This window comes from Talpa occidentalis, unplaced genomic scaffold (assembly GCF_014898055.3).
Source record: "Talpa occidentalis isolate TD23 unplaced genomic scaffold, MPIMG_talOcc4v2.1 talOcc4.7, whole genome shotgun sequence".
NCBI lineage: Eukaryota > Metazoa > Chordata > Mammalia > Eulipotyphla > Talpidae > Talpa > Talpa occidentalis.
This window is the reverse complement of record NW_023605083.1, coordinates 86,264,048-86,288,568: the sequence shown is the minus strand read 5'-3', so window position 1 is coordinate 86,288,568 and position 24,521 is coordinate 86,264,048. Positions and strand designations below refer to the sequence as shown.

The 24,521-nt window shown below is 41.9% G+C and overlaps 2 protein-coding genes across 7 annotated transcripts in view; one reads left to right on the top strand and one right to left on the bottom strand.

Moving 5' to 3' along the window:
* Window positions 1-8,801, bottom strand: part of RPA1 (replication protein A1) — a 41,966-nt gene extending 33,165 nt beyond the window's left edge. The window contains exons 1-4 of the mRNA XM_037492274.2: window positions 8,673-8,801; window positions 2,190-2,240; window positions 971-1,049; window positions 205-313 (exon numbers count right to left, since the gene is read on the bottom strand). Of these exons, the coding sequence (XP_037348171.1) occupies window positions 205-313; window positions 971-1,049; window positions 2,190-2,240; window positions 8,673-8,702 (269 nt within the window). The 5' untranslated portion in view covers window positions 8,703-8,801. The remainder of the gene's footprint in view (window positions 1-204; window positions 314-970; window positions 1,050-2,189; window positions 2,241-8,672) is intronic.
* A 121-nt stretch (window positions 8,802-8,922) lies between these two features.
* SMYD4 (SET and MYND domain containing 4) overlaps window positions 8,923-24,521 on the top strand; it is a 49,419-nt gene continuing 33,820 nt past the window's right edge. For 3 of the 6 annotated variants that reach the window (XM_037493481.2, XM_037493477.2, XM_054688694.1), the window contains exons 1-2: window positions 8,991-9,217; window positions 10,547-10,692. In XM_037493481.2, coding sequence (XP_037349378.1) covers window positions 10,559-10,692 — 134 coding nt within the window. In that variant the 5' untranslated portion in view covers window positions 8,991-9,217; window positions 10,547-10,558. The other 3 variants (XM_037493478.2, XM_037493479.2, XM_037493480.2) reach the window with 3 other exon arrangements.

Genomic DNA, 24,521 nt, shown 5'->3' with positions numbered 1-24,521 from the left:
CTCCAGTTCATTTCTACAGTTCTCTCCCTTTGGAGCCATGTTTTAATCACCCGAGCTCTGAACTCAATAGCTATAAATTCTTAGTTGAAAGCTCATCATTGCCTTTTTTGATTCCCAGTTATATTGACACCTAATGGAATTCTGCTCAAAATTAGTTACCAATCTGTCACAAAATAAAACAGGAAAACAAAAAACAACACATACCTTCCATCTTTCAAAGTGTTAACAATAAATCGGTTAATCTGGCAAATACAATTGCTAGATAATTGTTCTTTCTCAACAAGAGGGTTCAACTGTGTTGCCAACATGAAAGCTGAAAAGCAGAGAGATTACTTTAGTCTCCAAAACATTTCAGTCAAAACAATTCAAAAGCTGATCACACCTATGCTAGCAAAGAAAAGTAATGCCTTAAATATGTTCCTAAAATTGAAACCAGTTAGATTCTTCATAGTAAAAAAGAATAAGGTATAATTTGAGGTGCATTTAAACATCTGCTGCTACCCTGAATGTTATGTATTTCTTAAAGTGCCCAAATCATTTTTCCCATCATTCAGATTTCAAGATAAATACTAAATCTTTTCTACGTCCTTTACACTGTGACTAGAGATGGCAAATGAATCCTGCAAATTTTTTCCCTTCTCTCATGTAAAGTTTCCAACACAGAACTAGAACCTCAAAAAGGGAGGTATAAGATAGCTAACCCGTCATATTCACTAAATGTCAATATCATCCTAAGGGAAATTAATCAAAGAAAACAGAGAGCACCAGTTAGAGAAAATTAATTAAGCCAAGTGGCAGCTTTCCACTAGATTCAGCCTACTGCTGGAAAGTTCTCTGCCAGCTCCAATTGTCTCAATCAAGTGCATAGTCAAGCAAATGAATATTTCTGGAATGCCCCCAAATTACTGCAAAGTGTTGGGTGTGCTTTTATTATTTAATACAAATTCCTGGAATTTTATACCATACTTACAGGATAGAGTGTTCAATCCATCACTCATAAGCAGTCGGTAACGGGGTGGACTATTCCCTGTAGTAATAGGACGAATGTTCTAGGAACAGAAAATTTGATTCATTAACCAGATTGTGTGCCCAGTCTGTAAAGATAAGCAAACCTAAGTGGCAGGAGAGTGGGTTTGCCATTAGTCAACACAAACTTCACTTTTTGCCCATTCTCTTGATACCTAAATCCAAATAAAATTGGATTTGATGATTCTCCCACCAACCTCTTCCCACTAACATTAGTAAGGACTACACAGCTAAACATAAAATAAATTGCCAATACTCTTGCATTCTCTCTCCCCTATTCAAATTTAGTTGAAAATCAATTTTAAAATAACATATAACAAGGTACAGAATATATGGCAGGGGCTATGTAGGAAACATGCTAAAAATGCAAGAAAAAAAAATCCTTACCCTGAAGAGGTTTACAATAGGGTAGAGATAAGAGGGAGATAAGAAAGGTATACACATAATGACATAGGAATAGTCAAAAAACTTATCCCAACTTGAGGAAACCAGATAGTTCTCTGAAAAATAAGTGAAATACGGAAAGTCTTAAGGTGATCGACAGTTACTCTTAGAGTTACAAGGCAACAAACAGGCCTCCTGATTCAGCATCTGCAGGTATGTTCTAAGATTCAGCTTCTATTGACTTCTTAAATTCCCACTAAAATTTAAGAGCTCCTCACATGGATAGAGTTAATGAAGATTTTGAAGCAGACAAGTTCATTTTACTGAATTTTTACTACATAAAATTTTATTGGATTAATAGGTCTTTTCTCTTCCATACCCTATTCCTACTTCTGACACTTATTTTCTGATAAGTTCATTTTAGATAAATCTCTCTGGAGACCATATGTAAGGCAGATTTAATTAAGCCAAACCTACCGGCAGGAAGACAAGAAGGTAGTAAGGATGTATATAGCACTACAGCATCCATCAATTGTGGAAAGAACGAGGAAAGAAAAAGCCTCAAATTTGAGTCTCCAAAGGTCTGATTCTGGCTAACATTGGGGAAAAAAAAGCTTGATTCCTCTCTCAGGGTTTACAGCATGAACTGGACTATTTTTTTTGTGATGATGGAGACAATTTCCCAAAGTAGATAAATGTGTACATGCTTTTATCAAATGTAATTTATAATTACACATAAGTTTAAAAATGTTTGACATAAAACATATGTAGCTACTCACAATGACTTGGAGGATGGGTTTTATGGATGTATCTCCCTGTTGCATTATGGCCTGAAAGAGTAAAAGATTATTGTGACATATGTATGCAAATGATGACTAATATTGGATATATTTTCATAGTTTGGTATTTGAAATAAACTACTGATAATATTGTTAAGAGTTTCTTCAGAGCTTATCATCTGAAAATCTAGCTTACGATTTTCATTCTGGACAAATCATAAAATCATAAAACCGGGACAAATCATAAAATCATACATGTTGACCAGCAAAGACATATCTGAAATACTGGCATTACATCTGTATACATATTTGTAACATTTGTAACATATTAGCACTCATTAGTGCTCAATAAAGAACTAGGTAAGTACAGTAAAATGTTTAAAACAGAATATTATACAGCCTTAAAAATTTGTTCTTGGGCCTCCCTGGTGGTGCAAGTGGTTAAGACAGGACCATGAAGCTATCCGCAGCCACTGCAGCATGAGTTCGATCCCCAGCCAGGGAGCTGACCCACGTGGCACGGCAGAACTTTCCTGTCTCACCCACTGCTCCCCTCACCAGTGTATTTCAGTAAATCTGCCTGTTCTGGTTCCCACTCTGTCTATGGTGAATCCTCTCTCTCTCTCTCTCTCACACACACACACACACAAGCACCTCTGGCCTATATCCCAGTTCTTGTATGCATTAAAAAATAAATCTTAAAAAAAAATTGTTCTTTATATATAAGCGGTTGCCACTTGTGAGCAAACTGTGTGAGTGGGGGGCCATGAGAGAAGCAGACCTTGTACAGCATATTCTTTTGTACCTTTTGGATTTTTATTTTTAATTTTAATTTTTTTTTGGATGGGATTTTTTTAAAGATTTATTTTATTTATGCATACAAGAACTGGGGTTTAGGCCAGAAGCATGGGAGGGGGTGAGAGACAGTGGGGAACAGAACAGGCAGATTGACTGAAATACACTGCTGAGGGAAACAGTGGTGAGACAGGAGAGGTCTGCTGTGCCATGTGGGTCAGCTCTCTGGCGGGGGATCGAACTCATGCTAAGGTGGCTGCTATAGCTTGATAGCACTGACTTTAACCCACGCACCACCAGGGAGGCCCTGGACTTTTTGGATTTTAAGTCTCTTGACTCTTTTACCAATCATTAAAAAATTCTAAAAACACAGAATAACTATCAGGGTCTTAGTCTGTTTATAAAAAAGCCAACATTTCAAGGTAATTATCAGAAAACAGTAGTTAAAAATGGTTGTCTGACATCTGCTTGTACTCATGCTGAAATGATACCACAGAGCTCTTCCAAACATAAAACACTGGACAAAACTGTTTTCAAATATCAGATAACAGGGAGACCATGACCATGATCCCTGAAAGAAGGGAAACGATATGAGACCTGTAATCACCCTGCTTTCACACAGAGTTATTCTCTAGACCACACTGCAGGGAAGGGAATCTAAGGTGAACATGGCAGAACAGGTGAGCACCGCTCCGAATTCAGGGAGGTGAGTTAGCTGGAGTTTGTGGATGCAGAGTACTGGAGAGGGGGCTACACAGGGAAAGCTTTAGTAACCTACACAGGGGTGCCCTTGAGTCTTCTGACTGAATTCTAAGTTGTATATATATAAAGTGAGACTCCACAGGGCCAGGCAAAGAATAAATACAGGCATACCTCATTTTACTGTGCTTCATTTTATTAACAGTGCTTCATAATTTTTGTGTGTGTGTTAACAAACTGAGGGTTTATAGCAGGCAACCTTGACATTGAGAATAACTACTGGCACCATTTTTCCAACAGCATGTGTTCACTTCATGTCTGTGTCACATTTAATTAAGGTGTGTACATTTTTTTTTAAAGAAATAATGCTATTGCACACTTAATAGACTGCAGTATAGTGTAAACATAACTTTCACATGCACTAGGAAACCAAAAAATTCATGGGATTTGCTTTATTAGAACATTTGCTTTATTGCAGTGGTCTGGAACCAAACCCATAATATCTCCAAGACACGTCTGTAGTTGAGAGCTATAAGCTGAAAAATTACTGGCACTCACATTTGAATATATTTGAATTCTAACCAGCCAGAGTAGAGCGAATTCAGTAAATACCTAGTGCATAGTAAAAACCCAGAAAGACCATGCTTTAGAAAAAGGAGTAATCTAGTCCCAAAGTAAAAGCTACTCCACTCTTAAAAGGAGCAGCTGATTTGAAGGTAAATTAACAATCTCCCAATGCAACTCAATATTCTTTTTTTAAAAAAGATTTATTTAATTTTGCATACAAGACCTGGGGTGGGGCCTCCCTGATGGAGCAAGGGGTTAAGCACTGCACTATTAAGCAATCCGCAGCCTCTGCAGCATGAGTTCAATCTCTGGCCAGCCAGGGAGAAACCCACATGGCAAGGCAACCTCTTTTGCCTCGCCCGCTGCTCCCCTCAGCAGTGTATTTTGGTCAGTCTGCCAGTTCTGTTCCCCATTCTGTCTCTGGTGGATCCTCTCACCCCCCATATCTGGCCTGTACCCCAGCTCTTGTATGCATAAATAAGTCTTAAAAAAATAAAAATAAAAAGAAGAGCTGGAGTGTAGACCAGAGGTGCAGGGGGGGTTGGTGAGAGGATTCACTAGAGACAGAACAGGGAGCAGAACAGGTGGATTGACTGAAATACACTGCTGAGGGGAGCAGCAGGTGAGACAGAAGAGGTCTGCTGCGCCATGTGGGTCACCTCCCTGGCCCGGGATCGAATTCATGCCACAGTGGCTGCAGACTTCTTCATACTGCTGTGACTTAACCCCTTGAGCCACCAGGGAGGTCCTATTTAAATATGTATCTATCTTGAGAAGACTTTTTACAACTTATAAGAACACAACCCAACTTTTTAAATAGGCAAAAGACTTGAACAGGCCATTCACAAAGGAAGACACACAAATGGCAAAACATGAAAACATGGCCAACATCACTAGTCATGAGGGAAAGACAAATCAAATGACAGTGAGATAGTATTACACTGGAATTAAAGACTGATAAACCTAGGTTTGGTGATGATATGTAGCAACTAGAATTCTCATAGCCACTGTGATAGCAGTTTGGCAAATCCTTATAAAATTAAAAATTCATTTTACCATATGATTGAGCAATTGCACTCCTAGGTATTTATCTCAGAGGAACGAAAACCTATTCCCACAAAAGCATGTGTACATAAATGTTCATAGCATCTTCATAATAGCTAAAAAAGGAGAAAATAGCCCAAATATCCAACAACAAATACATAAACAAATGTTTATTCATACAATGGCATAGTACTTGGCAATACGAAGACACAAACTACTAAAACACCACGAATAAATCTCAAAAACCATTTTGCTGAAAAGTCAAACAAAAGAATATGTATTATTATTTGATTCCATTTATATTAAGTTTTACAACAGTGAAGACTAACCTACAGTGATAGATATCAGAACGAAAAAAAGCAGAAACCTTGGGTGGGGCAAGGGATGGGAAAAAGATGAGGGTGGTGTGGTTATAGTAGTATAAGTGTCTGTCAAAACTCAAACTGTGCACTTACAATAGGTGTATTTTATCATTTGTAATTAAACTTCAATAAAGTTTTTTTTTTTTAAGTAGCTGCTTGTGATACAGGCTGGGAAAAGGTGAGCAGAAGTAATTTCATTAAAAGCATTCTGTTCTATTTATTTTAAAACAGACACGTGTTACTTTATTCCTCTCAACTTAAAATGTGTAATCAAAAATACTAAATACAGGGGCCTCCCTGGTGATGCAGAGGTTCAAGTCTCAGCACTATCAAGCTATCACCAGCCATTGCGGCCTGAGTTCCATCCCCAGGCAGGGAGTTGACCAACATGGTACAGCAGACCTCCCATCTCACCTACTGCTCCCCTCAGTAGTGTATTTCAGTAGATCCGCCCGTTCTGCTTCCCACTTTGTCTCTGGTGAATGTTCTCACCCCCTGCACCTCTGGCCTACACCCCAGCTCTTGTATACATAAACAAACAAAAAAATCTTTAAGGAAAAAAAAAAGTTTAAAAACAAAAAACAGGGGCCTCCCTGGTGGCGCAAGGAGTTAAGCACCGCACTATGAAGCAATCCACAGCCTCTGTAGCACTAAGTTCGATCCCCGGCTGGCCGACCAGGGAGCAACCCACATGGCGCAGCAGACCTCTCCTGACTTGCTCGCTGCTCCCCTCAGCAGTGTATTTCAGTAGATCTGCCTGTTCTGTTCCCCACTCTGTCTCTGGTAAATCTGCTCACCCCCCACCCCCCCGCATCTCTGGCCTGTACCCCAGCTCTTGTATGCATAAATAAACAAATCTTAAAACAAAAAACAAAATGCCTCTATTTCTAAAATGATACATTGCTTCAGCTAATAATCGGAGTTGACAAAGGTTTTCCCATTCCATCATCAGAAACACAAAATTTTTCTTGTCATTTATCTATGAGTAAAACCTAAGTAATACTTTACCTAATACTAGTATGTTTTCAGAAGTTTGAATAGAGAAAACTAATCAAATATTTAAATAGCCCCATGTCATCATCTTCAAAGTGAAGAACACTTGCTAGTTTTTTTTCTACTACCCCCTCTACCCATTTGTCTTCAAGGCACCAGGTAGCAATTATTAAGAGGGTTACAATTTGCAATCACTTCCCAGGTATAATTATTCTTATTCAGATATTCATTCAATTCTCCCAACTGTTCTTCCCCTTCCTGTTTCTTCCAAGCTTCCTTTCTTTCCCATCCATGCCTGTCCCTTTCTTTTCATTTCCTCAGATGCAACTAGCAAGTACTTATTGACACCTAAAACTTGCCAGCACTGCTCCAGGTATGCTATGTTGAGCAGAGAAAAAAAAACTTCAGGTCTCAAAGAATTTACAATCCAATGAAGAAGACAGAAAGTAGCTGGTGTTAATCAAATCAACAAATAATTGTAAAATTAAATCTGTGATTATCAATAATAGGTAATATATAGTGAACATTTACTACGTATCAGGTATGGGCTAAGCACTTTAAATGTAATAACTCACTTAATCCTTGCATTGACTTCATGCAATAGGTATAGGTAATAGGTATTATTACCCTCATTAACAGCAGCATTCACTATTTTGCCCAAAGATACACAGGTAACAAGTGAACAAACAGAAATTAGGGCCTCAAAATAAAGGTATTTAGCCTACTAAGAGAAGTCAAGAAGGGCATCTCTGAGATTTGAGTATTTTGTTAACCAGTGAAGGGGAGCTAGGCAGAAGAAGAAAATGAAAGTTCAAAGGCCCTGTAAAAGAGAATAATATGGAAAACACCTGGAATTTTTTTTTTAAAAAAGCTGGAACGGAGGAAAGAACAAGTGGGGTTATGCCATGATGGGACAGACGGGAAGATGGTATGCTGAGTGGAAGTAGTCCAGACAAGAAATGCTGGTACCAGTGTGAATAGACAAGTAGATGGATTTAAGAGACATACTTGAAGGTAAAAATGCACTAGACTTAGTGATGGAGTGGGCATGCAGGGTGATGGAGTTTGTAGGAATAACGATTTCGGCATTTCTGGCTAGCACAATTTAATGGATAATGAATGGTATCACTCATCCAGAGAGGGTACATTAAGAGGCCTAGATTAAAGAAGATAAATGGGTTAGCTTTGGGAAATGGGTCTGCTTTGGGGATGAGTTGATTTTTAAATGTCTCAAGATTTAAGGCAAGCAGCGAGATTATAGAGGTTTGTCATTCAGAATAACAGTAGCCCTGAGCCCTGGACAAAGAAATATGCGAGCAAGACATGTAGATAAATAGACGGGGAGGCCGGGCCCTAGAGGACTGCCTTAAGTCAACAAAAATTACAAAGGACCTGCAAAATAAGGCGGGGCGGGGGGTGGGGTGGGGCGGGGACATACTAAGAAAGCTTAACCACGACGGTTAAGAGAGTGTAATGAGTAGGACATGACTCAACAGACTCAAATTCCGCTAAGAACTCTGGTAAGCTGAAAAATTGAAAGTGGGTGCTGCACTGAGCGACTTGGAGGCACTGCTAACTTCAGCCAGGGTTATTTCTATAGTGATAGGGGGAATGACTCACTCAAGGGGATAAAAGGGTTAACGACAGGTGAGCAAAAGAAAGCGCGCACAACAGAAAACTGCAGCAAAGTTTGGCAGTGGACGGGAAGGGGAGGAGACAAAGTGGCCGCTGGGGACTAGCAGGGGAGGCAGGTGAAGATCAAAAAGTTTATCCTGTTTCGTCTTCCGAAGCAAGAAAAGTGTCAGCATGTTTAAAAGCCAATGGGGGGGGGGAAATCCTTGGAAGACAGTGAGATTATTCAGTCACCGGCGGATCCCCCCCCAACCCCCCCAGGCCCCCCAAACAACTGCTCTCGCGTCCCTGCCCCCCATCATTCCGAGCCCCTCTCCCTTCTCCACTCCGCAGAGCCCCAGTGTCCACTGCCACCCCGTCCCGCCGGCCCAGGTCGCAGAAGACGACTCACCGTAATGGCCCCCTCGCTCAGGACACTCATGGCTCCGCTGCGCCAACTCCCGCGCTCCGGCTCCTCTGCAGCCGGAATTCACTCCCGGGGTCGCGCGCGCTCCGGAGTGATTGGCCCGAGCAGCTACTCAGAGCGCGCTGCTCCCGCGTCCTGACCTGCGCGCCGCATGGGGGCGGGCCTAGCAGCCGAGGAGCAAGCTCATTGGCCGAGGCGCGGCGGGACGTTCACGTAACCTGTCCGGGCGCCGCTTCTGGGCCTAGTAGCTGGATGGCGCCGTCTGATCGCCGCGCACCCGGCGCGCCAAGCGTGGTGCGTACGCGGCAAAGGGGCGGGTGGCGCAATATCAGAACTTTGTGACCCGGCCCTGGGAGCGTATCCGGCTGCGACTTTGGCGGGTAGACAGATTGGTAGCCCAGCGGAGAGTTAGTGCTGGTCCCTGGTGGCTGCTGCTAAATGTAGTGAAAGCTGTGACTTGATTCCTTCAGCAACCCAGTGCTGAGCTCCGCTGGTGCCCGACTCACTTTAGCGCAGTGAGGCCTCTGAAGGTAATAAGACCCTATCGCTGCCCTCAGAGGAGAATGCTGTCTGTGGAGGGAGTTTTCTTTTTGAGTAGTTCTAACTTCAGCTAGGCATGGTAAGGGCCCCCGAAGAAATAACGTGTGTAGGAAGCACAGATGGAAAATCAAGAAGGGCTTCCTGAAGGAGGTTCCGTTTGAACTAAATCTTGAAGGATGGGTGGAAATTTTCCAGGTGGCCTCCAAATGAGGGTAGGAATGCTCCTAGCTGAAAGAGCCTGGCAAACTGGGGATAATAGCTCGTTGCAGTAGAGCATAGGAAGAAGTGAGACTTGGGAATAAGCGAGTAAACAGAGGGTCAAATAATGAAGATCTGTACTGGGCTTCCCCAAATGCTAAGAGAAACAGTGATGAATTTAAGGCAGAGCTCTGGCAGTTGTCTCTGGACGATGGAATGAATTGGGGTTGGGTAGGAGTTAAGAAGCACAGATGGAAAATCAAGAAAGGCTTCCTGAAGGAGGTTCCGTTTGAAGTAAATCTTAAAGGATGGGTGGAAATTTTCCAGGTGGCCTCCAAATGAGGGTAGGAATGCTCCTAGCTGAAAGAGCCTGGCAAACTGGGGATAGCTCGTTGCATTACCTCGTTGCACTCAGCACACCATCTTCCCATCTGTCCCATCATGGCATAACCCCACTTGTTCTTTCCTCGGGTCCAGCTTTTTTTTTTTTTTTTTTAATTCCAGGTGTTTTCCAGATTCTTCTCTTTCACAGGGCCTTTGAACTTTCTTTTTCCTCTTCTGCCTAGCTCCCCTCACTGGTTAACAAAATCCTCAAATCTCAGCTTAGAGACACCTTTCTTGACTTCTCTAACTAGGCTAAATATCTTTATTTTGAAGGTAGGAGTTAAGGCATGGATTCTAATTAGTATACTTTGGAGAGAATGCCCGACAGAAGGTGGTCAGGGCTGGAACTGAAGGATTAACCTTAGGATTGAAAGAAAACTAAAGTATGTTTGAAATAGAAATATTCGTTAATTTAAGAGATGCCTGGATGAGTGAGAAAGGAAAATCTGGGATGTCTCTCAGGTTTCTGATTTGAATGACTAGGGCCTGAGAGAACAGGGATGGTGGCTCTAATCTGATTGATTCATTGTTATATAAGCATCACCTGACATGGTACCTGGCACAAAGTAGCTTTCAATAGGAATGAAAGATGTTGAGTGAACTGGTGAGAGTGAATATAAATTCTTTCTTAGCAAATAAGCCACTATAGAAAAAGACCAAAAAGTTTTGTTGTGTAATACTGGAGAAGTATGCATTTGTAGAATTCTAAATTCCTTATTTTCTTCCTCATTTTATAGATCTAAAGTAGCATGGATCTGCCTGTGGATGAGTGGAAATCATACATTCTTCAGAAGTGGTCTTTGCTCCCAAAGTCCATTCAAGTCACCATTTCTACAGCAGAGACTTTAAGTGAAATCTTTCTTCACTCCTCTTCACTTCTTCAGTAAGTGAGTGGAAGCTTTTACCAGGGGAATTTTGATCTCTTTTGCCATGTACTCTCAATAGTATCACTTTTGGTGAAAGGATTAAGTTCAGGTTTTTATATTTGGGGCATTCATCAGTTCTTGCTGTTTCCACAGTTTTTTCTAACTTACTATAGAACAGGTAGAGTTGCTATTTACCTTTTATGTTTAAATAATCACTGCCTTGCCAAAGTGTCTAAGTTGTGAACCTTGCCACATCCCAAAGGATATTGTGGAGTTTCACTAGCTGCACATAGAAATACATAAGTGTTGAAATTTGAAAAGGATCTTAGAGGTCATGTAGTCTAATCCCTGTAGCTTTCAAATACTTTGCGCTCATCAGGATAATTTTTTTTTTAAAGATTTATTTATTTTTATACAAGAATTGGGGTATAGGCCAGAGATGATGGGAGGGTGAGAGGATTTACCAGAGACAGCGTCGGGAATAGAACAGGCAGACAGACTGAAGTACACAGCTGAGGGGAGCAGCGGGTGAGACAGGAGAGGTCTGTCCCACCGTGTGGGTTTCTCCTTGGCGGGCCGAGAATCGAACTTGTGCTGCAGTGGCTGCGGATTGCTTCATAGGTTGCGTCTTAACCCCTGCACCACCAGGGAGGCCCAGGATAATATATTTTTTATATCATAACCTAGTATATACATAAATAAATAAAAACCTGAAACAAAGACCTCCCCGGGGGCATAGAGTTTAAGTCTTAGCTCTGTCATCCTATCACTGCTCCGGCCTGAGTTCAATCCTGGCCAGGGAGCTGAGCCACATATGGTACAGCAGACCTCTCCTGTCTTGCCCATTGCTCCCCTTGGCAGTGTACTTCAGTAAATCACATGTTCTGCTCCCCACTTTGTCTCTGGTGAATCCTCTTACACCCCCCCCACACACACCTCTGGCCTACACTCCAGTTCTTCTATGCAAAATAAATATGTTTTTTAAAAAAAGAAAACTGAAACAAGAGTTTCCCAAGATTTCATTCAGAAAATTTTTATTGATCACCTATTTTGTGTCAGTCACTGTCCTAGGTGTATAGTGAACAAAAAATACATCACTGGGCCTCCCTGGTGGTGCAAGAGGTTAAGATGCAACCCATGAAGCAGTCTGCAGCTGTTGCAACATGAGTTCGCTCCCCGGCCAGGGAGCTACCCACATGGTACAACAGACCTCTCCTGACTTGCCCGTTGCTCCCCTCAGCAGTGTATTTCAGTCTGCCTGTTCTGCTCCCTCTCTGTCTCTGGTGAATCCTCTCATCCCCCGCACCTCTGGCCTGTACCCTAGCTCTTGTATGCATAAATAAATAAATCTTTAAAAAAAAATACATCACTGAACAAAAAAGATCCTTACATTTGAGAACTTTAATTCTAGCAAGAAAGAACAAACAATATACATCAAAAATAAGTAATGTATATATTCTTTAAAGATTTATTTATTTATGCATTCAAGAACTGGGGTACGGTCTAGAGGTGCGGGGGGTGAGAGGATTCACCGGAGACAGAGTGGGGAGCAGAACAGGCAGACTGACTGAAGCACACTGCTAAGGGGAGCAGCACACGAGAAAGGAAAGGTTCAGTGCGCCATGTGGGCTACCACTCTGGCCGGGGATCGAACTCATCTTTGCAGTAGCTGCAGATTGCTTCATAGTGCTGACAGCCAACTCCTTGTGCCACCAGGAAGACCCAATGTATATTATATGTTAAAGGTGAGAAGTACAGTAGAAAAGAGAAAAAAATAGGAAAGGGAAAATGGTACAAATATTGGCCCTTCTTAGTCTGAGTATGAAGTTACTACAGGGTGTGGTAGCAGAATTCTAAATATGACCCCACCATACTCTTGTCCCCTAATTATTCAATTTAACATTAACTTAGGTACTGCTCTGAAGGGTTTTTGCAGATGTAATGGATATCCCAAAGTCAGTTGACCTTAAGGTACAATATTCTGGTTGGGTCTAATCCAATCAAATGAGACCTTTATAAGCAGAGTTAGGGCCTCCCCTGGTGGCATGGCAGTTTACCGCTGGGCTGCGAGGCTGCCCACAGCCTCTGCAGTGCTAGTTCGATCCCCAGCTGCTGGCGAGGGTCCCACATGGCGCGCAGACCTCTCCTGCTGCGCCCACTGCTCCCCTCAGCAGTGTATTTCGTCGGTCTGCCTGTTCTGTTCCCCACTCTGGCTCTGGTGAGTTCTCTCGCCCTCCCGTGCTTCTGACTGTGCTCAGTGCTTGTATAGATAGATAAATCTTTAAAAAAAAAAAAAAAAAAAAGGAGGGCCTCCCCTGGTGGTACAGCGGTTGAGCACTGGGCTGTGAGGCTGCCCACAGCCTCTGCAGCACCAGTTCGTTCCCCTGCCACCGTCGAGGGTCCCACAAAAAAAAAAAAAAAAAGAAAGAAAGAAATTGCCTTTATAAGCAGAGTTATTTCCACCCAGTAGCAAGCAGGAAGGAAAGTCAGAAAGAGTCAAAGCTTGAGATTTGAAAGCAACTTTCATGGCTTCTAAGATGGAGGGACCCACATAAGAAATGCAGGCAGCTTCTAGAAGCTGAGAATAGTTCCTGACTGCCAGCCACCAAAGAAATAGAGACCTCAGACCTATAGTCGCATGCAACCTAAGTGAGCCTGGAAGCAAATTGTTTCCCATATGCTCCATATAAGAAGACACCTTGATTTCATCCTTTTGAGACCCTAAGCAGAGAACTCAGACAAACCTACCATGACTTCTGATGGACAGAAATGTGAGGATAATAAATAGGTGTTACTTTTAGGCAGGTGAATGTGTGGTTATTGTTATACAACAATGGAAAATTAATTCACAGGGTTTTGAGAATGTTATGAGATGATTTTTTTTAAGTTTTTTTTTTTTAGGATTTATTTATTTATGCATATAAGAACTGAGGTACAGGGCCTCCCCGGTGGTGCAGCGGTTGAGCGCTGGGTTGCGAAGCTGCCCGCGGCCTCTGCGGCGCAGGTTCTATCCCCGGCTGCTCCCAGGCCACCAGAGGAGGGTCCCACATGGCGCGCAGACCTCTCCTGCTGCCCGCTGCTCCCCTCAGCAGTGTACTTCGGTCCTTCTGCCTGCTCTGCTCCCTGCTCTGGCTCTGGTGAATTCTCTCACCCTCCCGTGCTTCTGACTGTACCCAGTGCATGTATAAACAAAACAAACAAACAAACAAATAAATAAATAAACATGCCTCTATAAAAAAAAAAAGAAGAAGAAGAACTGAGGTACAGGCCAGAGGTGTGGGAGGTGAGAGGATTCACCAGAGACAGAGCAGGGAACAGAACAGGCAGATTGACTGAAAACACTGCTGAGGGGAGCGGCAGGCAAGACAGGAGAGGTCCGCTGTGCCATGTGGGTATCTCCCTGGCTGGCCGGGGATCAAACTTGTGCTGCAGAGGCTGTGGACTGCTTCATAGAGCTGTCCTTTTTTTATAAGATTTATTTATTTATTTATGCAAGCACTGGGTACAGTCAGAAGCGCGGGAGGTGAGAGAATCCACCAGAGCCAGAGCGGGGAGCAGAGCAGGCAGAAGGACCGAAGTACACTGCTGAGGGGAGCAGCGGGCGGCAGGAGAGGTCTGCGCGCCATGTGGGACCCTCCTCCGATGGCCGGGGAGCAGCCGGGGATCGAACCGGCGCTGCAGAGGCTGCAGGCAGCTTCGCAACCCAGCGCTCAACCGCTGCGCCACCAGGGAGGCCCCATAGAGCTGTCCTTAATCCCTTGCTCCACGAGGAAAGCCCTAAAGATTTATTTATTTATGCATACAAGAGCTGGGGTACAGGCCAGAGATGAGGGGGGTGAGAGGATTTACTAGAGACATAATGGGGAACAGAACAGGCAGATCTGCTAAAATACACTGCTGGGGGGAGCAGTGGGCGAGACAGGAGAGGTCTGCTGCGCCATGTGGGTCACTTCATTGGCCGGGGTTCAAACTCATGCTGTAGTGGCTGCGGCTAGCTTTATAGTGCTGTGTCTTAACCCCTTGCACCACCAGGGAGGCCCGAGATGATTAAATTTCAAAGAAGGAGTTGGCAAACTACAGCATGCAGGGTAGTAAATCCATTCCACAACCTGTTTTTGTGTGTCCATCAATTAAGAACAATTTTTACCAATAAATATTTGCTATCAGTTTGTGATAGGGAACATTGTTTTTGAACTCCAATTAAACAAAATGGTATCCATTTATTTTTAATTCCATTATTGAAAAAAAACTGTACTCAATTATTAAAAACATTTTAGAAAATTGTTTTCTCTTGTTGTATTAAGTACCTGTGCAGTAATCTTGATTTTGCCCATTGACAACCTACAAAGCCTAAATATCTATTCTCTGGCTTCTACAGGAAAAATTTGCTGACCCCTGTTTTAAAGGATTACTCTTGCCACTGTATTTAAGGATTAGGGTGGAAAGAGACTGTTTGGAGGCTTTTGCATTAATCCAGGTGAGAGATGAGACCAGAGTGGTGGTAGTGGGGATGATGAGAAGTGGTTGGATTCTGAAAGTACATTCAATATCATTTCTTGAAAGGTGGGAAATAGTGTATTTGAGAATAAAAGAAGTAAAAAGTGACTGTAGGGATTTATACCTGAAGAGCCAAAGGTAGAAGGATAAAATTACCATCACCTGGGAAAGCTTTTGGTGGAGCTATTTTAGGAAGGAAGATCAAGGCTTCATATTTCAGTTTGAGAGGTCTGGTAGATATTCGAGTGAAGATGTCTAAATGAGCATGGATTTAGGAGAGAGGCCTGGGCTAGAGGTACAGATTTGGGAGCTATATGTTGCATTTCAAGCCATGAGACTGAGGAAACAGATACCAACCTTTTGTCAGCCATTTGGGGCTGATTGATAAATTGGACACTAGAGGAAACCCAAACTCAAGCCCAAATGCGAAATCGTTTGGCTTTATAGAACATTTACTGATTTGTTAGAAAGTTCAGGAAGCCAAAGAAAATGACAAGATAAATTTTCCAGCTTCTTATAGTGCAGAGGATCAAAACCCTAATAATAGAAAGAGGCCTGCAACAAACAAAGATCTCCCTGTCAAGACATTTGTCAGATTTTGAACCTCTGTGGTGTGGTTAAGTTAAAGATATAAGCATAAAACCTTCTGAGACCAAAACTTTCAGGCATGAGGAGACAAGACTCCAATCAAAACTTTAGGCTCTCAATCAAAAGTTCAGGGGCCTCCCTGGTGGCGAACTGGTTGAGCGCTGGGTTGCGAAGCTGCCCACAGCCTCTGCGGCGCCGGTTCGATCCCCGGCTGCTCCCCGGCCACCGGAGGAGGGTCCCATGTGGCACTCAGACCTCTCCTGCCGCCCGCTGCTCCCCTCAGCAGTGTACTTTGGTCCTTCTGCCTGCTCTGCTCCCCGCTCTGGCTCTGGTGAATTCTCTCACCCTCCCGCGCTTCTGACTGTACCCAGTGCATGTATAAACAAAAAACAAAACAAACAAATAAATAACATGCCTCTATTAAAAAAAAAAAGTTCAGGAGGGCCATGTCCAAAGAACAGGGAGAAATCAGAAATTTACTGTTTTAATAACTTGATCCAATCCATTCTTGATTTGATAAAAGTAGGTCTGTCCTATCTATCTAACATAAGAAAGGAGGCACTTTGTGGTAGACGATGGATGTCATCTAGCTTCATTACATCTTCAATGTGTGCTGTCAAGTATACAATAAAAAAATACTAGGCATGCAGAAAGGCCATAAAAATAACCAATAATGAAGGGAAAAAACATTTTTAGGAAAAGGTTGATTGGTCCATATAAAGGAATAAGTGCACACGGGTTTTTAATAACTATGATTAATATGTTTTAGAAAATAGAGAAGATGGACAAAGTAGGAAAAAAGATAGATTTCAGGAGAACTGAATCTATAAAAAAATAAAATAAAATTGAAGTACTTAGGAGTACAGAGGCAAATAATACACCTTACCTTCTGAACATCATACCTCAGCCTTACCTTCCTCAAACATTTTTAGGATGCTTACATTGGCCTGCTAAAATTATCTTGAGTTGTTTTTTCCTTCTCATCCAAAGCAGAAGAGACAAATGGGCATTTGTAGACATGATGGGATGCGAAAACACAATATCCAAAAAATGCTGGCAACACAGTACACTGTAGAATATCAGTTGCTGTGCTACCACGGTGGCACAGCAGGTTGAGCACAGTGCTGTGAAACTGTCCGTAGCCTCTGCAGCGCAGGTTTGATTCCCGGCCGGCTAGGGAAATGCCCACATGGCGCAGCAGACCTCTCCTGTCTCGCCCCATGTGCCCCTCAGCAGTGCTTTCGGTCTGTCTGCCTGTTGTGTTCCCCACTCTGTCTCTGGTGAATCCTCTTACCCTCCTGCTGGCCTGTACCCCAGCTATTGTATAAATAAAATATAAATCTTAAAAAAAAAAATCAGTTGTTTACCCTCATGGCTGACTAGGAAATGGGGTTCACTGCCGTTGCCCAGCATCACAAGAGAATATTTTAGCAGTATTGCTAGCCCAGGAAAAGATCAAATTTCCAAATATGGTTTCTACTAAATGCTTATCATTTTCTTTTTTCTTTTTTTTAAAGATTTATTTATTTATACAAGCACTGGGTACAGTCAGAAGTGTGGGAGGGTGAGAGAATTCACCAGAGCCAGAGCGGGGAACAGAACAGGCAGAGAGATGAAATACACTGATGAGGGGAGAAGCGGGCGGCAGGAGAGGTCTGCGCGCCATGTGGGACCCTCGCTCGGCAGCCAGGGATCGAACCAGTGCTACTGAGGCTGTGGGCAGCTTCACAACCCACCGCTCAACCACTGCGCCACCAGGAAGGCCCTGAATGCATATCATTTTCACACCTTCCTAAGGTTGAAAAATCAAACCCATGCTTTAGTGGCTGAGGATAGCTTCATAGTGCTGCGACTTAACCCGTTGCCCCACCAGGGAGGTCCTAGTATCATATGTTTGTGGATAAATATGGACATATTTCTATGCTCTACTAGATTATGTGCTTTGTTCTGTGAGGCTTTTCCCCCAACATCATTCCTTAATCCTTCTAGCAACTCCATAACATTTTAGTATAATTATACCACAACTTACTATTTTTCTTATTGACAGGCAATTATGTCTTCTTTTTTACTGTTACAAACAATGCTGAAGTGAATAACTTATATATGTATTTTTGTGCACATATTTAAGCATTTAAGACAGATATTTAGAAGAGGAATGTGTCAGTAGTTATAAGCATGTCATATTTAATAAATGCTGCCAAATTGTCTTCCAAGATGACTTTATTTTTTAAAAGATTTATTATTATTTATGCATACAAGAGCTGGGGTACAGGCCAGAGATGCAGGGAGTGAGAGGATTCACCAGAGACAGAGTGGGGAACACAACAGGCAGACTGACTGAAATACACTGCAGCTGGCAAGAGTGGGCAAGATAGAAGAGGTCTGCTTCACCATGTGGGTGCTCGCTGGCTGGCCAGGGATCGAACTTGTGCTGCAGAGGCTGCAGATTGCTTCATAGTGCAGTGCTTAACCCCTTGCGCCACCAGGGCGGCCCCCCCAAATGACTTTAATAGCTTACCTTGAAGGCATATTTGAATTACTTTCCCATAACCTTACCAGCATTCTTTAATTTTGCTAACCTTGAGAATTAAAAAAAAAAAAATCTCGTTTTAATTTGCAGTTTTCTGATTATTAGTAAAATAATGCGCCATTTCAACCTAACAACCCGTTTCTGTTTCTTCCATGAATCATTTGTGTCCTTGATCATTTTTCTAGTGACTTGTCTGTCTTTCTCTTATTAATTTACAGATCTTTATAAATCTGGCTATAATTATTTGCTATATGTGTTACTAATTTTTCTCCTAATCTATTATCATTGTTACTTGTGGCACCTTGCATTTTGCAGATTGTGTGTATGTGTTCTAACTTTTATACAACCCATACATGTCATTTTCTTATAGGACTTTCGGGTATTGGTATTTTCTATGCTAAAACTTTTGCTTAGCATAGTCTACCCCAAGATTTTAAAATCTTCTTTTTTCATAGTTTTGCGTTTGACTTTTAGTTCTCTATAATCCATCCGGAATTTTTGTGTATGATATGAGGTATATAGTTCCATCTTTTTTTCCAGACAGATCATTTTTCCACAGCATTTATTGAATAGTCCATCCTTTCCCCCAGTGTGGGGCTTCAAAATCCACATTTATTAAAAATTAAATTCCTGGGCCTCCCCGGTGGCTCAGCAGTTGAGCGCTGGGTTGCGAAGCTGCCCGAAGCCTCTGCGGCGCCAGTTGGATCCCCGGCTGCTCCCCTCAGCAGCGTACATTGGTTCTTCTGCCTGCTCTGCTCTCCACTCTGGCTCTGGTGAATTCTCTCACCCTCCTGCGCTTCTGACTGTACCCAGTGCTTGTATAAATAAATAAATTAAAAAAAAAATTCCTGCTTATCCACAGATTTGTTTCTTGACTATTTTCTATGCTAAAACCAAAGTGTTTTCATTACTGTGATTTTATAGTATTATATTAGAATTCATACAGTTTCAAGTGACAGAAACTTAGCTCAAAGTAGGAAATTTATAGATTATGAAACTAGGATATCCAAAGGCATGTCTATCCAGGGACTTAAATGCTGTCATCAGACTGTACCTCTTCATCTATCAGACAGACTCTCACCACCTGATGGGCACTAGGACCATTGGTGCTTTGGGCATACACCGATGGTTTAATACTTAATAGCCCTATGACAAGAAGTTATCTTTCCCAAGAGTTTGGCAGAAAATTTCTGGGCTGCATTGTGATCATCCTAACTTTGATTGCACATGTGTCCTTTCAACAAAAGGTTTGGAGCTCCTCTGACTGGCCAGGCCTGTATCACATGCCAGCTCTGTTATGTGATTGGAGTCAACTCTACTTCGAGTGCAGGAATGATTTCCCCCATCCTGAGATTTCATTGCCAGAGTAAGGGAAGAAACATTCAAAAGCAGGGCAGTCTAGTACAAATGTGACTTTACTATCTATTAAGCTAGATTCCCATGCACACATCAAAAACACTTGGCTGTTTTGTCTGTGTTTCCCTCATGTGAACTTCAGAATTGACTTGTCAAGTTCCATAAAAAATGTTGAATTTTTTGGGGGGGCCTCCCTGATGGCACAGGCGGTTGAGCACCACACTGTGAAGCTGTCCGCAGCCTCTGCAAAGTGGGTTTGATCCCGGCCAGCCTGCGAGAATCCCACATGGCATGGCAGACCTCTCCTGTCTCGCCCACTGCTCCCCTCAGCAGTGTATTTCGTCAGTCTGCCTGTTCTGTTCCCCGCTCTGTTTCTGGTGAATCCTCTCACCCCCCGTGCATCTGGTCTGTAACCCCAGATCTTGTATATACAAATAAATAAATCTCTAAAAAAAATGTTGAGGGCCTCCCTGGTGGCGCAGCGGTTGAGCGCTGGGCTACGAAGCTGCCTGCAGCCTCTGCAGCGCCAGTTCTATCCCGGCCACCAGCGAGGGTCCCACATGGCGCGCAGACCTCTCCTGCCATGCCTGCTGCTCCGCTCAGCAGTGTACTTCAGTCCTTCTGCCTGTTCTGCTCCCCGCTCTGGCTCTGGTGAATCCTCTCACCCTCCCACGCTTCTGACTGTACCCAGTGCTTGTATAAATAAATAATTTTTTTTTAAAAATTAAAAAAAATATATTGAATTTTTGGGCCTTCCTGGTGGTGCAAGGGGTTAAGCACCACACTATGAAGCAATCCGAAGCCTCTGCAGCGTGAGTTCAATCCCCAGAGGCCAGGGAGCAACCCACATGGCGCAGCAGACCTCTCCTGTCTTGTCTGCTGCTCCCCTCAGCAGAGTATTTCACTCAGTCTGCCTGTTCTGTTCCCCACTGTCTCTGGTGAATCCTCTCACCCCCTGCATCTCTGGCCTGTCTGTACCCCAGCTCTTGTATGCATAAATAAATAAATCTTTTTTAAAAAGTTGAATTTTTGATTGGAGTTATGTTGGATTTATAGATTCATTTAGGGACATTTGACATCTTTAAAATATTAAGTTTCCTTGTCCAAGAAAAAGGTATGTCTTGCCATTTGTTTACGGCTTCTTTTATGTCCTTCAGTAAGGTTATATTGTTTTCTTTATATAGGTCTTGCACATTTCCTCTTAGGTTTATTCTTACTTGTAAGGTTTTTGTTGTTACTGTGACTAAGACTTTTTTCCTCCCAATTATATTCTCTTAACTGATAATTGATGGTATAAATTAAACCCAGGATTTTTTTATTATCATGTAATTGGCCATATAATTCTACTTTCATATTATTGCATCATATTTATGCTAATCCACTTCTAAGTTTTAGGTAAGTGACTATATCTGCAAATAGTAATCCTTTCCAATATTTGTAGCTCATATTTCACTTTTTAATTATAGCATCAGCTAGGCCTTTAGTGTATTATTGATAGTAGTAGCCATTTAGGACATTTGTCCTAGGTTTATTGTAGATGCCCTTTTGCAGTTTCAGGAAGTTGCCCTATATGCTAAGATGAATAGGTGTTGAATTTTATCAAATACTTTTTAAATATATTTTGGGAGGAATTATATTATTTTCTCCTTTAATTTGTTAGTGTAGCACTTATATCAGTACATTTACTCAAATTGAACTTTTTAAAAAATAATTATGCATACATGAGCTATGGTGTAGGCCAGAGTTGTGCATGTAGGGGGGGGTTGTTTGAGAACATTCACCAGAGACAAAGAATAGAACATCAGAACAGGCAAATTGACTGAAATACACTGCTGAGGGGAGCAGTGGGCGAGACAGGAGAGGTCTGATGCACCATGGGGATCAGGGTTTGAACTCAAACTGCCTAGTGTTGAGACTTAGCCCCTTTCGCCACCAGTGAGGCCCTCAAGTTGAACTGTTTTAGAGGTAAGCCATCTTTCATCTATCATTCTTTTAACAAATGACTAGTTTCAATTTGTTAATATTTTTAGAATTTTTATATATATCTCTGTTCAGAATTGATATTAACCTTCATGTTCTTTTTTTGTGCTCTATTTATTAACCTTTGGTACCAGGATTATGTAGCCACATAACATGAATTGAGAGCTTCCCTTTTTTGTGTACTCTGAAATAGTTTCTATAAATAGGAATTATTTGATTCTTTTTTTTAAGGATTTATTTATTTATACAAGATCTGGGGTTCAGGTCAGAAGCATGGGAGGGTGAGAGGATTCACTAGAGACAGAGCGGGGAGCAGAACAGGCAGACGGAGCAGTGGGTGAGACAGGAGAGGTCTGCCACGCCATATGAGTATCTCCCTGGCTGCCTGGGAATCGAACCTGCGCTGCAGAGGCTGCGGACAGCTTCATAGGGCTGTGCTCAACTCCCTGTGCCACCGGGGAGGCCTGGAATTATTTGATTCTTAAAGACTTCTAGAAAATCCTATAAAACCATATAGACCTGGTGCCTTATTAAGTAGAAATACTTTCCTTTTTTAGTTTAATTTTTCATCAGAATAATAATCATATTGTATAAGGAGTCAAAGAGTACTTCAAAACTTACAAAGAAAGCAACAACCCTTTTCCTACTCTTCTCCATTCCTGTTCCCCAGAGACTGGTACTTTAAATTATTTTATTTTTTTAAAGATTTATTTATTTATTTATTTATGCAAGCACTGGGTATAGTCAGAAGCATGGGAGGGTGAGAGAATTCACCAGAGCCAGAGTGGAGAGTAGAACAGGCAGAAGGACCGAAGTACACTGCTGAGGGGAGCAGTGGGCGGCAGGAGAGGTCTGTGCACAATGTGGGACCCTCCTCTGGTGGCCGGGGAGCAGCCGGGGATCGAACCGGTGCTGCAGAGGCCGCAGGCAGCTTTGCAACCCAGTGCTCTACCGCTGCGCCACCGGGGAGGCCCTACTTTAAATTATTTTGACTGTTTTTTCTTACATAAGTAAGTAAAAGAAGGAAAGGCGGAGACATTTGTCTTTACAGAAAAGTACCACTTAATAAATTTAGAAATAATGACAAAATTAGAAAATTGATATTTTGTAATATCCAATGCAATGACTGACTCTGGCAATGATGGTCAATGGATGCTGCAATCATTAGAAGAAAAATCATTAATAAACATTATTCACATGATCTCAAAATACAGCCCATATAATAAGGTATCTTTATATTGGAGAGATCCAATAGTCACCAATTTAACCAAATGACCAAACTTAGTATCACCATAGTAAGTTCTACTTGATATTATGTATCTCCTCTCTTGAAGCAATAGGATATATATGGATTTAACTGTATACTAATACTCTTGACAAAACTGGTTTAATATGAATCTAACCATCAGAAAACAATGAGACAAAGCCAGAATGTGGACCATTTCTCTTGAGTCTTCCAATAAGTTAGTTGTAAAAAATAAACAAAATATATAGGACTACATCAAAAGACACTAAATAACAACTAAATGCATTATATTAGAACATTGATTTTGGATCTGTTTGGTAGTTGGGGTAAGAAAAAAATATGAGACATTTTAGGAATAATTGAGAAAATGAAATGATTTATGAATTAATGTTAATATTTTTAGGCAAGATAATGATATTGTGATATCAGATTACAGGAGAATATCCTTACTCTTAGCAGAGGCTTACTGAAATTTAGAGATGAACTTCTGTGACTACGCTTAACTATTACATAGTTTAGGGAACAGAGGTGTGTATATTAATGTGTATGAGTTACCAAGTTACTGTGCCTCCGCTCCAGTCTTAATCTTGCATCCTTTACAATGGGGTTGGGACTTTCTGCTTTGACAGTTAACTCTATGAGAGGCTTTACCTCTCTAAGGCAAGACTAGAAGAAAGAGAACTTGGTTCTTTCTGTCTGCTTCCTAATAGAATCCACACATAAAAGAATAGTTAGGGACCTTCCTGGTGGCACAGGGGTTAAAATCTCAGTGCTATCAAACTGTTCCCAGCCACTGAAGCATGAGTGAGTTCAAATTTGCTCCCCATCCACAGCCAGGGAGCTGGCCCACATGGTGCAGCAGACCTCTCCTATCTTGCCTACTGTTCCCCTCGGGAGTGTATTTCAGTCGGTCTGCCTATTCTGCTCCCCAGTCAGTCTCTGGTGAATCCTCTCCCCCAAAACCTCTGGCTTACACCCCAGCTCTTATATGCATAAATAAAATAAATCTTAAAAAAAAAGACAAATTGGACTTCATGAAAATTTTAAGTTTTTCATTCATGAACGAACAATATCAACAGTAAGAAGACAAAGGATAGAATAGGAGAAAATATTTGTATCTCATTAGGGATTAATATCTAGAATATATAGAGAATTCCTAAGACTCAATACCAGCAAACAGCCTTGTAGAAAAATGGGCAAAGGACTGGAATAGAAATTTCTCCCAATATGTACAAATGGTCAATAAGCGCATGAAAAGATGCTCCTAGTGTTACTACTCATGAATTGAAGGAAATGCAATTAAAAACAGGAGGTAACTATCTGACTACTATCTGACTTCTATCTGAAAAATTGAAAATAGCAAATGTTGGTGAGGATGTAGAGCAAATTGGAGCCCTTGTGTACAGTTGGTGGGAATGTAAAATGCTATAGCCACAGGAAAATAGTATGGTGGTTCCCCAAAAATTAAAGTGTTATTACCATGTGATCTACCAATCCAACTTCTGACTTTAGTTGCAAAAGAATTGAAAGTGGAGGGGCCTCCCTGGTGGCGTAAGGGGTTAAGCATCAGCACTGTGAAGCAATCTGCAGCTACTAGAGCACAAGTTCGATCCCCAATCAGGGAGCTACACCCATGGCCCAGCAGACCT